Source organism: Larimichthys crocea, chromosome XXII (assembly GCF_000972845.2).
Source record: "Larimichthys crocea isolate SSNF chromosome XXII, L_crocea_2.0, whole genome shotgun sequence".
Classification (NCBI taxonomy): Eukaryota; Metazoa; Chordata; class Actinopteri; family Sciaenidae; genus Larimichthys; species Larimichthys crocea.
The window spans coordinates 8,765,359-8,780,005 of record NC_040032.1 but is presented as its reverse complement, the minus strand read 5'-3'; the positions used below and the strand labels follow the sequence as shown (position 1 = coordinate 8,780,005).

The window sequence follows — 14,647 nt, the reverse complement described above, 5'->3', positions numbered from 1 at the left end:
GCGGGAACCCAAATGTCTGCTGCAATGCTCAGTCACAGCTCCGATGTCCACAGGAGACGCTTCAGGCGAGGAGACAAGTCTGTTTAACCTCCTTAACGTCCACGTTAAAAACAGGAGTTTTACTCACTGCAAAACAGGAAAGAGATGACAGGAAATGAGTGCCAGCTGGACTACATGCACCACCAAACACAGATCATTGAACACCTTAACTACTTCATCACTTTTATTAACTATTAATAGTCGTATGATGCACACGTCACAGCAGATTATGAACAAACACCAATAAATTAAGAAAAGCAGAAAATCCTGGTGTTCTCTAATCTTTAAAGACCCCATCACACCTACAGCTCCTGATCTTTGTATTGTCGATAGTTTAAGTTGTCATCAATAACCAGAACCAGAAATATACATTATTACGTTGATATCAATGATTTTATTTTGGCGGGTTTCCACTAGATTTCCTCTGTAAAGGTCCACAAAGCGTCCCGGGGTTTTCAGTCTTCTGGTTTGGTCAGGTTGGGTTGTGAGGGAGATCCTGACCCACCGTGCAGAGTGATGCAGAGTTCATCATCTCCATCAGTAAACAGAGGGACTGACCCGGCTCTCACTGCCCAGACAGAGGCTGTTTTCTGGGGGGAGTGTTTGCCGAAGAGTCGGCACGGAGGACTGACCGGGTTGCGGTGACTGTTTCACATATAAACTGATTTTTGTAGCTGTCCTGTCGTTTGTTCGTGTTGTTTAACTTCAAAAGCTACAAATGTCACATATTTGGCATCAAATTAAAGAGGAAGTTTTGTTTTGGGGGTTTTCGGGGGGAGTGTTCGCCGAAGAGTCGGTAGGGAGGACGTTACTTTAACACAGATAGACTGGACGTTTGTTTTCTCATGTAGCTGAACTGTTGTTGGTTCTTACTCTGTTCAAAAAGATACAAATGTCACATATTTGGTATCAAATTAAAGAGGAAGTTGTGTTTCCTGGATTTTCTGGGGGAGTGTTCGCCAAAGAGTCGGCAGGGAGGACTGACCGGGTCGTGGTGACTGTTCCACATATGAACTGGTCGACTGTTGGAGCTGTCCTGTCGTTTGTTCTTGTTGTTATATTTTAAAAGCTACAAATGTCACATATTTGGTATCAAATGAAAGAGGAAGTTTAAGTGTGTTTAGTAAAATGAAAACTTGTGATTGTTGGTTTCTGTTTTTGATTTCGAGCTGCTTGTTTGAGTTCAACATTAAAGAAGTCTTCTGAGTGGACGGTCATTGTTTCTGTAATGACAGAAAAGAGGAACACAATCGCCTGCTGTCTACCTGGAGGTTGAACTCTGAAAGGGGAAGTGACAGTCTTAAGTATTAATCTCAGTGACGGTTGGCAGAGTAAATGCTGCTAAAACAATTACACAGTGCACAGGTATGAAGGAGTGTCTCAGTGCTGAACGGTTGCCAGATCCACCTGTCTCTACCTCCCAGCCCCACCTGTTGGAGCGAGGGAAGAGCAGGGAGGGGAGGGGCGGGCGGTGGAAATGGAAAGAGAGGTGCGCCACCTCAAACCTCCACAAAGCAGAAAGATACTCGTGAAACAGAGAAACTCAGAGAAACTCAGAGAAACTCAGAGAAACTCAAATGTTGGATTGATTTTTAGTTCTTCACTGAGCAGGGGGGAGACGATTTTCTGAGAAGGACAAACAGGTAGGAGCATTTTTAAAAAATCACCAAATCTGGAGGAGCCAGTTTTAAAAGAGAAGATCAGGATCGGAGCTGAATTCAGGTTTGTCCTGTGAAGACGTGGAGGGTGTCATTTAGTTTGAAGGTATCTAAAGAAATGATTAAAAGTTCTTATTAAGGGGACACAAATGTTTTTCCACTTCAGCTTTCATAAAAAGTCAAAGAAACTTTAAAGTTAATTGTTTGAGTTCAGAGTTTCTCTGCTGGTCTGTCCTGGTCTGTTGTCTCTCTCTGTTTTACATTTGATCCATTAATTCTAAATTCTTTTTCAGGAGCAGTTGGAAGTATGAGTGTGTGGAAGAGACAAAAAGGTTTTGAACAGAAACAATAAGAACCAAACAATAAGCCGATGATTAAATGAGTGATGACCAAAGAATGTGGCAGTGTGGAAAGTCGTGTGTATACATGCAACTAAAGACTCACAGACTGTTACAGTTCAGAGTTTGTCACAGATCCCGTCCATCAGACAGAAAAGTCAAAATGGTTCAACGTTAAAACCTGCGAAGGTCCAAGTTAAGTTCTTAAACCTGTGATGGAGTCAGTATAAAGATGTGAGGGGGGAAGGGAACATATGAGAAAACCCTGTTGGTGCCTGATAGTGGGCATTGCTGGTTCAGAGGTTCTGTCGCTGTGTTCACTGTTAGACTGGACACTGCTGTTTAAGTTGTGGGGCTCTCTAACTTCCCCAAACACAGCCTCCCAGTAAACTGTTTTATGTCGGAGTAAAACTGAACCTCACTCATGTCTTCTGCAGAGACCTTGAAGCCCTGCTGAGCCTGCAGGAAGACCAAAACCAGAACCAGGAGCTGCTCTGAGTCACCACTTACCACCACCGGCAGATCACCACCTAACACCTGCACAGCAGCAGCACCGGCCCCGTTTTCCCGCTCACCTTCACCAACCCCCACCTGGGTGTCAGAACTGCAACATGAGCAGCTGTTGCCACTAACGCCCCCAGGAGAGCATAGTGAGAACAGCCATACAGGTAGGTGTGAGAGGGCGAGCCCGGTTCAGACCAAATCCAGCGAGAATGCAGGTATTTCCTTTCATTTGAGCGGAGGGTAGAGCGTTTCGACTGCGGCGGTGTGGGACGAGAAAACTCAGCGGAGAAGCTGAGCCTGACGTCAGGTGGTGGTCAAACTGCTCCACAATCAGCCTGAAATGTGCCTAAAGTGATCCAGGTGGAGTTCATGGACTAAACTATGACACTCCACCTGTTGTGTAGCAGCTTCTACGTCTGCTTCTGACTCCCAGTCTGTCTGTGCAGCAACATAACAACACCCAGAAGTTTCCTTTGGTCTGTGACAGTGAATGAGAGTGAGGCAGCCGGTGAGTCAGAGAATAAAAATCTTATTTTCCGATTGTTTCATAGCGGTTATGTTCATGACAAATAAATAGACCCACACCCACAGAGGCTGGTTAAGGGGGAAAGAGCAGAAGACGGACACGAAGGAAAGAGAAGGAGATGATCAAGGAGGAGAAGAAGAAGTGTTAGAACAAGAAAAGGTCTGAATCTGAAACACTTGGACGTGGACACAACACCGAGATGCAGCGTACTGTTTAACTGTCGTACTATGCAAGTGAAAGCATGAGTCAGAACATTAGAAGACCTGCATGATGGAAACAAGGAGTCACAGCATGTTGCTGCTGTTTGATTGTTAACGTACAAGTTCTATCTCCAAGCTCAGCCGCTGACATGAAGCAATGTGTAGGTTTGAGACAGATGTTCTACTACTGACAGACATCAGCAGCTCTACACAGTCCAGTTTAGATTTCTTAAAATGTCCAAAAACCAACAACATAGAAGTGGAGGGAGGTCGACCGGAGACGCGACGGCACCGCCGGACAGCCAGAAGACAATGAAGCAGCGAGCATGTCTTAGTCTGTGTCACTTTGGTTTAAAATGTGTTTTTGTGTGCATGTGTATTGACCAACCAAAGCTAACATTTCTCCTTTTGTCTCATGATTTTTATTTACCTGCAGATGTTTCGGAAAAAAGCATCTTCCTCCTTGAGAATGCGAAGAATAACTGAAAGCACTAGATGTAATGATTTTTCTTTACTCTGTAGAAAACACGGTGTGAATCGATGGAGCTGGTAACATTCAGCGCTGTCAGAAGAAACCACAAGCTGTAAAAAATCAATCAAACAAACCTGTGAACAGGAATTGGCTCTGAGAGAAGACAGGTGTGACTCCACCTGCCTGTGGTTTCATCTGACCATGCTGGATGTTCTGTCTTTAATGTTTGAATGGACTGTGAGCGTTTTCCAAATCACTGGACTTTGTTTTTCCTCAGTCTCTCACATTGACAGTTAAAGGTCCAGTGTGTATGATTTACTACCATCTAGTGTTGACGTTGCATATTGCAGCCAACTGAATACTCTGGCCTCATCCTCCTGTTCAAATAGTGCCAGTGTTTTACTGCAGAGACGGAGCAGACCCGTCTTCTGTTTGAACATAAACATTACAGAAACATATTTAATCTTACAGACTGGACCTAAGAGATCATTTCCAACTGAGTCACTGTAATCTCTGTGCTCTTTAATGCTTTGGTTCTGGTTCTGGTTCTAGGTGTTTGTTTTTTGGCTTATGTGGTGTCGTACAGTCACACTTTGCTGATGATGACACTTTAAATGTTCTGTGGCCTCGTTTTCACGGCATGGTTCTGCTCGACTCGGCTCAGGTTCCCCGTCAGTGTAGTGCAGGGTGCAGAGGACACGTTCTTATTTTTCAGTCGGCATCGGGTGCTTTTAAATTCTGACGTGTCTGATTCGATAGTGTAAGGAATACTTTATACACTCAAATGCAGAATTATCTGCCTGTGTCGCTGCCAGCATTTATTAAAGCTGCACCTCTTCTATGACGATGACTGAAATGTGCACCTCTGGCCCATTTCTGTCACAGTCATGCCCAGGCAAGAGTCTGAGGTTAAATCCCATCCATAAACCTGCGTGTGCATATTGCGTGTTTCAGTGTTTTCACGCCAACGAGACAAACTTTGTTCCAGAGAAACTCGAAGATATCAAGACAAACTAGAAGGAAAAAGACATGAGTCAGCAGAGCTCTGCAATGTTTTCACTGCACGTTTTAGTATCGGCTCAGCTTTCCTGGAGCTTCGACTGAGGCGATCACAGAAACAGTACCAGGTCCCAGAGCAGCAGAACGAGTCGGGTCGAGCTGAACTGTGAGGTGGAGACGAGCCTGTAGATCTGATCAGATGTTTACGTGATGTCACATTTGAACACTGTAGGAGTCAAACAAAAGTTTAAAAAGTCTTCAGGATCAGTTCAGTCAGCGTCTTGATGTTTGTGTGATTCTGGTTTGAGGGTTGAAGGTTTTGGTGGTTTGGCTTCTCTGGTTCTCTCTAACGCTTTCTGTCATTTTCTCTTCTGTTCTCTCTTTTTGTATTTCTGGAATAACTTCTTCACCCTGATGAAACTCATCCCTCCGCCTGCACGGCTCTCTCCTCCTTCTTCCTCCTCCTCCTCATCCTCTCAGGGAATACTGACCGCGGGCGGAGCTTGTCATTCCATGAGGTGCGTGGCCAAGGTGAGGCAGAGATGAGGGCTGCAGTCGAGGAGTCTTCCAACAGCAGCAACAGCGTAGGAGGTGGTGGCAGCACCGTCCTGCAGCGCCTCCTGCAGGAGCAGATGAACCGGAATTATGTTCTGCAACAGCAGCAGCAACAACAACAACAGGGAGGAGGTGCAGGTGGAGGAGGTTACTCAGGACAGGGGCAGGGACAAGTAGGCCCCTCTGATGATCACTCCATGACTCCCCACATCGCCCGTCAGGAACCCCAGGGCCAGGAGCTGCAGACGGACAATGGCCTGGAGAAGCTGGGCTCCACCAGAGGAGGAGGTGGGAGCAGTGGAGGTTTAGGGACTGGAGGAGGAGCAGGAAGCAGTGGTGGAGGTGGCAGCGGCCAAGGGCAGTGCCCAAACCCTGAGGACCTCCCCACATACGAGGAGGCCAAAGTGCAGTCACAGTACTTCCGTGGTCATGGTCCACCGCCTCAACCACAGCCGCAGAGCAGCCAGCCCCAGCAGCCTCTGCCCGCCTCCGTGGGCGCCGCCTTCTACGTCACCGGGGTGACCAACGCCAAGGTGCGCACCGAAGGTCGCCCCACGGTGCAGCGAGTGAGCGGCGCGGGAAAAGTGCACCAGGACGACGGGCTGAAGGATCTGAAGCAAGGACACGTTCGCTCACTCAGCGAGCGACTCATGCAGCTCTCCCTCGCCACGAGCGGCGTGAAGGCTCACGCTCCCGTCACTAGTGCCCCGCTGTCACCTCTGCTGCCCCCGCCGGGGCCGCCGGGCAACTACTACAAGCCACAGCATCGTGGGCCGCCTCCGGATTACCCGTTCAAAGGAATGGGCTCACCTACGAAGCAGCAGGAGCCCGGAGGAAACTTCTACCAGGAGCAGAGAGGGAGGGAGCACTCGAGGGAGGTGCCCCACGTCCGATACCAGCCCCCACCTGAGTACGGCTCATTCAGGTAAGCAACATCCACACACACACACCAGCTGTCCATCAACACACACATACACATGGGTGAGAGGCGGACACCGGACAGAGATGACCCAGAGACAATCACGCTCACATTCTTAACAATCACCATCTAACGCTCTGGGTCCTTTTGCAATTGTGGGCGCTCGGACTCCAGACGGTGAACCTGCATGTGTGTGGAAAGAACACACACACACTCACACAGCGCCACCCCGTCACCCCAAAGAAGTCTCACCCCAAAGCATCTCACACAAGACGACAGAGTTTCATTAACTTAACGAGAGCTGTCACACTCTTCTCCTGTCTAACTGAATCCATCAATTATCAATCAGTCAGGCTGCTCACACGGCGCCACAAAGCTTAATGATGCTCACACACACACACACACACACACACACACACACACACAGGTTCATGAGGAGTTTCATTGTTCATTGATGACGTAAACGTTTCCACATGAACAGACAGAATTATGGAACAAACACTGAAAGCTTTTCTTAAAAAAAACCGATTTGATGTGAAACTTTGTCGAGATCCTGTCGGGCTTGTTTCACACCGGCCTCTTTGGATTTGGTTCCTCCGTGGTAAACAGCCGTGAATACCACAGAATTTTAATCATCGGGGCAGAACAAGTCAGGACACGATCCGCTCTGCTTCAGTGACGTCCCTTTGATGGCTGAAGGCAGGAATGTTTGCTCTGCATAAAGGCAGCTGACGGCCAGAAAACAAGACCCGCTCCTCAGCGAGCAGGCGGCAGGTGAATCAGACCGGCAGAGCAACATGTTCTGCAGCATGTCAGCGCTTCAGGTTTCTACATGTGATACAGTTACAGCTCCCACAGTATTTGGAACAAATAGATATTAACCCCCCTCAAAGACGTTCAGAGGCTGAACTATGGAGGAACACCTTCAGGCCTCAGGGCGTCGAATACAATCAGACGGACACGACCAGGAAACATGAGCGTGTTTCCATTTTGTGGTCCACAGTTTCAGGTTCAGGGTCCACTTTGAAACTCCACCTCTGAGAACTGAGTCATCAGATGTGTCTAATGGTGTGTTAGATAACTCTAAACTTTCATTCAGATGAGATCAGGTCTGACATAAAGGCTGATCAGACTGTACATCAGACCTTTCATCAGATGAATCAGTTGATTTAAATAATAATCTATTATATGTTAATTACCTGATACCTGCTGCAGTGATTCTCACACAGCTGATCTCTCCTCAGGTCCAGTAAGGAGGGTTCAGTTCACTCCCAGAGGCCCCTTCACCAGCACAGTCCCACCTCCTCCGTCACCTCCGTGGGCTCCTTATCCCGAAACCAGTCCTCCATCCTCAGCAGCATGCTGAGTGCCTCCCACTCCTCCCACCCGTCTTTCCCTCACCAGCACCCCCAGTCCCAGGGAGAGCCCTTCCCCAGCATGGGGCACCGCGGTCTGCAGCAGGGGCCCGGCTGCCACCAAGCTGGCGAGCCCTTCGCTCCGGGATCCTTTCACCTTCCAAGAGGTCAAGGTTTTCCTCATGACCCCTATGGCTCCACCCCAAGAATGCACCATCATCATCAGCAGCAGCAGCACCAGCAGCAGCAGCAACAACAGCAACAGCAACAGCAACAGCAACAGCAACAACAACAACAACAGCAACAGCAGCAGCAGCAGTTCCAAGGACCTCCACAGCATCCTCCACATGGACATTTCCCCCACCCACACTCCTTCTCCCACGTGCAGGGTGAGCCCTTCGCTATGATGGTGCGCGCCCACCAGATGGTGGATGTCCTGACGGAGGAGAACAGGATGCTCAGGCAGGAGATGGAGGTGTGCCGCGAGAAGGTCACAAAGTTGCACAAGGTAACATCTTCAAACCGTGTGTGTCTCATTTAAAGGAGCTATATTAACATGTGTGGTTACATCTAGTGGTTAAAATGGATACTGCAGTCAAAACTCAAAATATTAGAGAGAGCTGAATACACCCACCTCCTCCTCCTCCTCCACCCCCTCCTCCTCCTCCTCCACCTCAGAGTCAGGAAGGTCCTGCTGTCCTGATGTTTCCTTCTTCTGTGAGGACACAGCACAGTCATCTGTCTGTATATCTGACATGTTCCTTTAAAGGTCCAGTGTAGGATTTAGTGGCACCTAGTGGTGAATGCTGATATCAATCAGAAAAATGAAGCTTTGCTGCATCTCCTTCCTCCCGTGTTCACTCTGTCCTCCTGTGTTCACTCTGTCCTCCTTCCTCCTGTGTTCACTCTGTCCTCCTTCCTTCCTCCCGTGTTCACTCTGTCCTCCTTCCTTCCTCCTGTGTTCACTCTGTCCTCCTTCCTCCTGTGTTCACTCTGTCCTCCTTCCTTCCTCCTGTGTTCACTCTGTCCTCCTTCCTTCCTCCTGTGTTCACTCTGTCCTCCTTCCTCCCGTGTTCACTCTGTCCTCCTTCCTTTCTCCCGTGTTCACTCTGTCCTCCTTCCTTCCTCCTGTGGACAGTTGGAAACAGAGATCCAGCTGGTGTCGGAGGCCTATGAAAACCTCGCCAAGTCCTCGTCCAAGAGGGAGGCGCTGGAGAAGACCATGAGGAACAAGTTGGAGCTGGAGGTGCGCCGGCTGCACGACTTCAACAGAGACCTCCGAGGTGAGCGAGGGAAGGGAGGCATCACAAACACACATTAAACTACACCTGTGGAAGCATCACCTATACACATTAAACTACACCTGTGGAAGCATCACAGATACACATTAAACTACACCTGTGGAAGCATCACAGATACACATTAAACTACACCTGTGGAAGCATCACAAAAACACATTACTACATTAAAACTACACCTGTGGAAGCATCACAGATACACATTACTACACCTGTGGAAGCAGCTCCACATGTGTGAGTTTGATGGGTTGGCAGGTTAAACGTGCAGACACGTGACAAACATCTTTCAGAAGCGTCTCTCTGTTCGGCTGCTCTGTTTTTGATGGATGTGTGTGTGTGTGTGTGTGTGTGTGTGTGTGTGTGTTGTTTTAAAGAGCGCATGGAGACGGCCAATAAACAACTTGCTGCTAAAGAATGTGACGGCTCAGAGGACAACAGCAACCAACCCCCCATTCCCGTGCCTCGCGCACGAGTGAGTACACACCACCCCCACAAACCACACACACACACACACACACACACACACACACACACTGCAGGACAGCACGACCGTGCAGCTGAGACAGAAAAGCTACCAAACACTGAATGATATCTATGATTTTATTTTGGCGGGTTTCCACCTGATTTCCTGTGTAAAGACATGAGAGCATGAACAGACTGTGTATGAGGACGGATGCTGTTACCTGGTCAGGTGTGCTCATGTGCTCGTGTGTGTTCAGACAAAGAGACGCTGCGTGAGAAGGAGAAGCTGGAGATGGAGCTGAACGCTCTGCGCTCCAGCACAGAGGACCAGAGGAGACACATCGAGATCCGAGACCAGGCGCTCAACAACGCACAGGCCAAGGTGGTGAAGCTGGAGGAGGAGGTGAGCGTCAACATGTTTGTCAGGGCAACCATGGTAACCAGTGTAGATCAGCTGATGCTGGTGTAACCCAGAGGGAGCATTCCAACATTTTCAGGCAGAGAGCCACGACATCAGGCGCTGCTGAGGTGATCACATGATCCCGTGGACGTGTGTGTTTCATCTCCCGTTCTTTCCTCCCTCCTTCTCCGCTCGGACTCTTCCTCCATCTTTCTTTTCTCTCCTGTTCCCTCCATCCATCCTGGATCTGGTTTGGTCAGGGTCCAGGATGGGGGAGGGGGGGGGGGTCCCGTGAAGGACAGGAAATGGGCCGAAGCTGGGCCGCTGCCGGCCTCTGATACACAACGCCTGCTTGTTGTCAGAACAAAAGAGGTGCGAGCTTTTCTCCGGCTCAGAACTGAAAGAGCCTTCTGCTTCTTCTCTCTGCTCCATCGTCTTTCTCTTCTCTCTCCACTCTGTTCTTCTTCTTGTTCTTCTTCTGTTCCTGCGTTTGCTGACTTGAGGGACGTCGTGCGAGCTCTCACACACACACACACTCAGTATGAGTAGTTCACGTTCACAGAGAACTGCTCTCATGTCATGTTGTGTGTGTGTGTGTGTGTGTGTGTGTGTGTGTGTGTGTGTGTGTGTGTGTGCAGCTGAAGAAGAAGCAGGTCTACGTGGAGAAGGTGGAGAGGATGCAGCAGGCTCTGGCTCAGCTTCAGGCGGCCTGTGAGAAAAGAGAACAGCTGGAGCATCGCCTCCGTACGAGGCTGGAGCGGGAGCTGGAGTCCCTGCGCATGCAGCAGGTAACACAGCAGGCCGGCATGACGTGTGTGTAAGTGCAGATCAGACACTGATCAGACGTCATATTCTGACTTCCTCCTCCAGCGTCAGGGAGGCTCTCAGAACAGCGGCGTGGTGCCATCAGAGTACAATGCCACGGCTCTCATGGAGCATCTGAGGGAGAAAGAGGAGCGGATCCTGGCTCTGGAGGCCGACATGACCAAGTGGGAGCAGAAGTACCTGGAGGAGAGCGTGATGAGGCAGTTCGCCCTCGATGCCGCCGCCTCTGTCGCCACTCAGAGGTACGCCTAGTTTTGAATTCATTGTTTTAACCACCCAGTAAATGCAGGGTGTGATCCTCACTCGTGATCTTTGCAGGGACACGTCTGCAGCAGCGATCTGCCACTCTCCCAGCAGCAGCTACGACACTTCAGTGGAGGCTCGAATCCAGAAGGAAGAGGAGGAGATTCTCATGGCCAACCGTCGCTGTCTGGACATGGAGAGCAGGTAAAGTACAAAACATAAATGTTCACGCTGCGAGGTTCTTCAGTTTGTCACAGGATCTCTAAATCTACGGAAGTGCAGCATTTCAATAAAAGGCTCAAAACACACCAACCATACGTGAAGCGCCTCCCAGTGCCAGACGTTTTCTGGCTCTGGACTTGATGTATAAGTCCTGAAAATAGGAGGCAGGTTCCAGTCCTGTTGGTGTGTTTGGTGGCACAGACTGAATGATGACGGTGTAGAACTGGATCAGCAGCTTCTCGGGCAGGTCCTGGCAGAAATGACCTGAGCATGTTGGGCTGGAGCTGCCTGTGGGCGTGATGAGCCGGTGATGACTGATTTGTCTCACTGTTCTGATCACATCCGGCATTAAAACAGGAAGGAAGTAGTAAAGCACTGACACTGACTACTGGTGCAACTCATGCTGAAAAGTCCCACGCTGCACAACAAAGTCCTGCAGAGCAGACGTGCCGGGTTTCTGCTGGTCATGTGTCACTGAGCATTGTCTGTCTTGTCCAGGATAAAGAATCTGCACGCACAGATCATAGAGAAAGACGCTATGATCAAGGTGCTGCACCAGCGCTCCAGGAAGGAGCCCATCAAGTCAGATGCACCGTCTGCCATGAGGCCCTCCAAGTCCCTGATGTCCATCTCCAACACCGGCTCTGGAGGTTCAGGCCTGCTCTCTCACAGCTTGGGGCTCAGCAGCTCGCCCATCACTGAAGAACGTAAGGACACGAGCTGGAAGGGCAGCCTCGGTAAGAACCAGCAGTCTGCACGGTGTATTAGCCACATGCTGTGCTGCTGTCAGTCACAATGTTCTGCCTTCATGTTCCTACAGGGGTTCTGCTGGGTCCAGAGTTTCGTACAGACTCACTGCGGACAGAATCAATCTCATCCTCGCCCTCCCCGGTGCTTCCTTCCACCCCCATGACTGCAGGCCACTCGAAGACAGGCAGCAGAGACAGCTGCACGCAGACCGAGAAGGGCCAGAGTCAGGACACCAGCAAGCCCAGCACTCCAGCCCTGCAGAGCATGACGCTCCCGGGCCGCCTGTCCAGCCCCAGCCCCGTCTACATCCCCGACCGCTTAGCAGGTCAGCTCTGTCTGTCAGACGTCAGTGATGTCAGCATGGATGATTTCTGTTCTGATCATGTGTCTCCTCTGTGTAGATGTGCCAGTGTTTCACAGCAGCACTCTGGACCGGAGGCTCCCCATCCAGTCACACCCGCAGCAGCCGGCCACTCCTCCGGCCCTGCTCAGCCAGCAGGAGGTGGACAACGACATGGTGGAGATCCTCATCTGACCCCGTTAGAAAACATCATCCAGACGAATGATCGGATGGCAGCTGTGACAGACGAGTTCATCCTCCAAACTTTGACTGACCCACACCGAGAGACCTTTTCATACTCGTATGTTTACATGTGGACTCAGACATTTCTTCACTCCTTCACTGAATCACTTGTTAATCGTCGTCTCAATCATAAAAGAGACGAGCATGGCACTTCCTGAACGATGAGTGAATATGAAGCGAGTCGCATTCTGCCTGACGTGACCAAGCTGAAGAAGTTAGACAGCACCCTCTGAAAAGAATCAGTCAAGATGTTACACACTAACGACAAGTGGGTGAAGCTAAAAGCCAAAATCCAACACACACACACACACACACACACACACACACACACACACACTTCCATCTGAAGGATTTCTTTGCTTGTCACTGTCAGGATTCGCTGTGGTCGATGTTTGAATGCACTACTTTTTGCCCTGAGGAGGTTCCTGTCATTGTGCCTGTGTACAGACTAACAGTGACAACATTACTAACTGCAGCACCAATGGCATTTCAAAGCTTCGCATGCAGCTTTGTGTCCTGATTAATGAAAACTGTGTCTCCGAGTACGAAGCAGCTCGTCACGCGGACGCTCCATCGGACCAAGTGTATGGCTACCTTTCTGCATTTATTGCACTACTTATTTTTTATTATAATTATTACTACTTATTACTTAAAGATGTTTGACATTAGGTATTGTATTTATGTTTTGTGTTTCTCACCGTAGTTAGACGCGGCACTGGGTAATCATTGGGCGTTCACGTTGTGTATGTACTGTAACGGCCTGAAGCGCCGCAACACGTTTCAGACGCCACGTCAGTCAGCACGGGAGATTTAACGACCAAATCTGAGCAAGGTAACAAAGCGTGGTGTGCAAAACGTTTGTGAAACGCTGCAGGCGTGGACCAGGACGGACCAAAACAATATGATGGTGGCCATGCATGGTGGAACTGCGTGCCATGGAAGGATCTGCAGAGTAACTGGCATGTCAGTAGCTGGTGAGCATGGTGGCATGTTGACTTCAGGTCAGCCAGCTGACCCACTGAAGCTCTGAGCAGCTTTGAAATCAGTGCACCGAGCTGGAAGCTGGCAGCAGGTTCCACAGTGCATCCATCATAGTTTCACATGGTTCAAAAATTTCAAATCAGTCCAGCAGAGTTTCAAAGTGCTGTAAACTCGTGCATGTTACACCACATCCACCAGACTGGCACCTGACCTGTCTGTGCCGTGAAGGACGTGGTGCGACATCAGTGTGAGGTTAGTTCAGTCAGCTGGCTGCAGGACTCCACTGGTTGGGGTGATTGTTAAACAGCAGCAGATTCTTAAAGTCGTTCATTCAGCATCTCACTGACCGTGCGTGAAGAACAAGCCATGAAAAGTATTTGCAGACATGAGGATTAGAAATGACATCAGCTGTTCATCAGCTCTGCGTTACTCTGCAGAGTGAAGTCGAGTGTTGGTTCATCCCTGCAACAAAAGAGCAGCTCCATTAGAACGGTGATGAAGTGTACATATGAAAACAGCTGAGCATTTACATTTTACACGTATTTTTAATCTCCAGCATTGTTAAAGCAACTCTTTGTAATCCCACCGTGACTACAGCTGTACTCGAGTATTTCTTCTGGTTACATTACTGATGATCAATCATCATCCAGGTCCCAGCAGCAGCTGATGTCACTGCCTAGTCCAGCAGCAGTCAGCCCAGCTCGGCGTCTGTCTTTCAGCCTTTTATTTCACCAAGCTCTCACCAACCACTAAAAGTCAGTCCCACATTTACTCTTGTCCGGCGGCTTCTTGCTCGCTCACTCTCTCCTTTTCTCTTCTTAGCTTCCTCCGTCAGCGTCCTCTTCACTCTCTTCTCCTCTGCCATCATGTCCATAGAAGCTGCTGAGCCTGGTTACCTCCTCTTCTTCTTCCTGGTAGTCCATAACACCTGTTGGTACAAACACTCAGTTCGTCAGCTTGGCGGTGAGCTCAGAGCGACGGGTACCCGTCGCTCTGAGCTCACCGCCAAGCTGACGGACTGAGCTAACAGCAGCTACAGCTGTCAGCAGTTTACTTCACTGTCCATCATGGACCTGTAAACCTTCTTCTTCTTCTTCCCGGTGGTCCAAACCTCCTGTGGTACAAACACTAACACTCCCCCCGCTGCTCTGAGCTCGCAGCCCGGCTAACAAACATGAGCTAACAGCAGCTACAGCTGGCAGCAGTTTACTTCACTGTCCGTCAGTGAAGACGTACGAATGACAGAGACTCCGTTCGCCTGATTACAGTCAGTGTTTACCGTCTGCTAGTTTTACATAACGTTGATTTCGTGTAGTTC

General features: G+C 49.5%; 1 protein-coding gene across 1 annotated transcript; it reads left to right on the top strand.

Annotated features, from left to right (window-relative positions):
• Window positions 1–3,014: 3,014 nt before the first annotated feature.
• On the top strand, window positions 3,015–14,038 carry amot (angiomotin). Its single transcript, XM_027273911.1, has 13 exons — window positions 3,015–3,047; window positions 3,702–3,762; window positions 5,217–6,216; window positions 7,455–8,073; window positions 8,704–8,848; window positions 9,238–9,327; window positions 9,583–9,728; window positions 10,364–10,513; window positions 10,596–10,792; window positions 10,869–10,997; window positions 11,514–11,752; window positions 11,836–12,090; window positions 12,167–14,038. Exons 1-13 carry the CDS (start codon window positions 3,030–3,032, stop codon window positions 12,298–12,300), a joined length of 3,183 nt encoding a protein of 1,060 aa, XP_027129712.1. The 5' UTR covers window positions 3,015–3,029; the 3' UTR covers window positions 12,301–14,038.
• Window positions 14,039–14,647: the final 609 nt, after the last annotated feature.

Excerpts from the sequence above, each read along its gene's own strand:
- amot (XM_027273911.1), top strand. Across the intron at positions 8,849-9,237 it reads CTTCAACAGAGACCTCCGAG|AGCGCATGGAGACGGCCAAT; the intron begins GTGAGCGAGGGA and ends GTTGTTTTAAAG. Across the intron at positions 10,793-10,868 it reads GCCTCTGTCGCCACTCAGAG|GGACACGTCTGCAGCAGCGA; the intron begins GTACGCCTAGTT and ends TGATCTTTGCAG.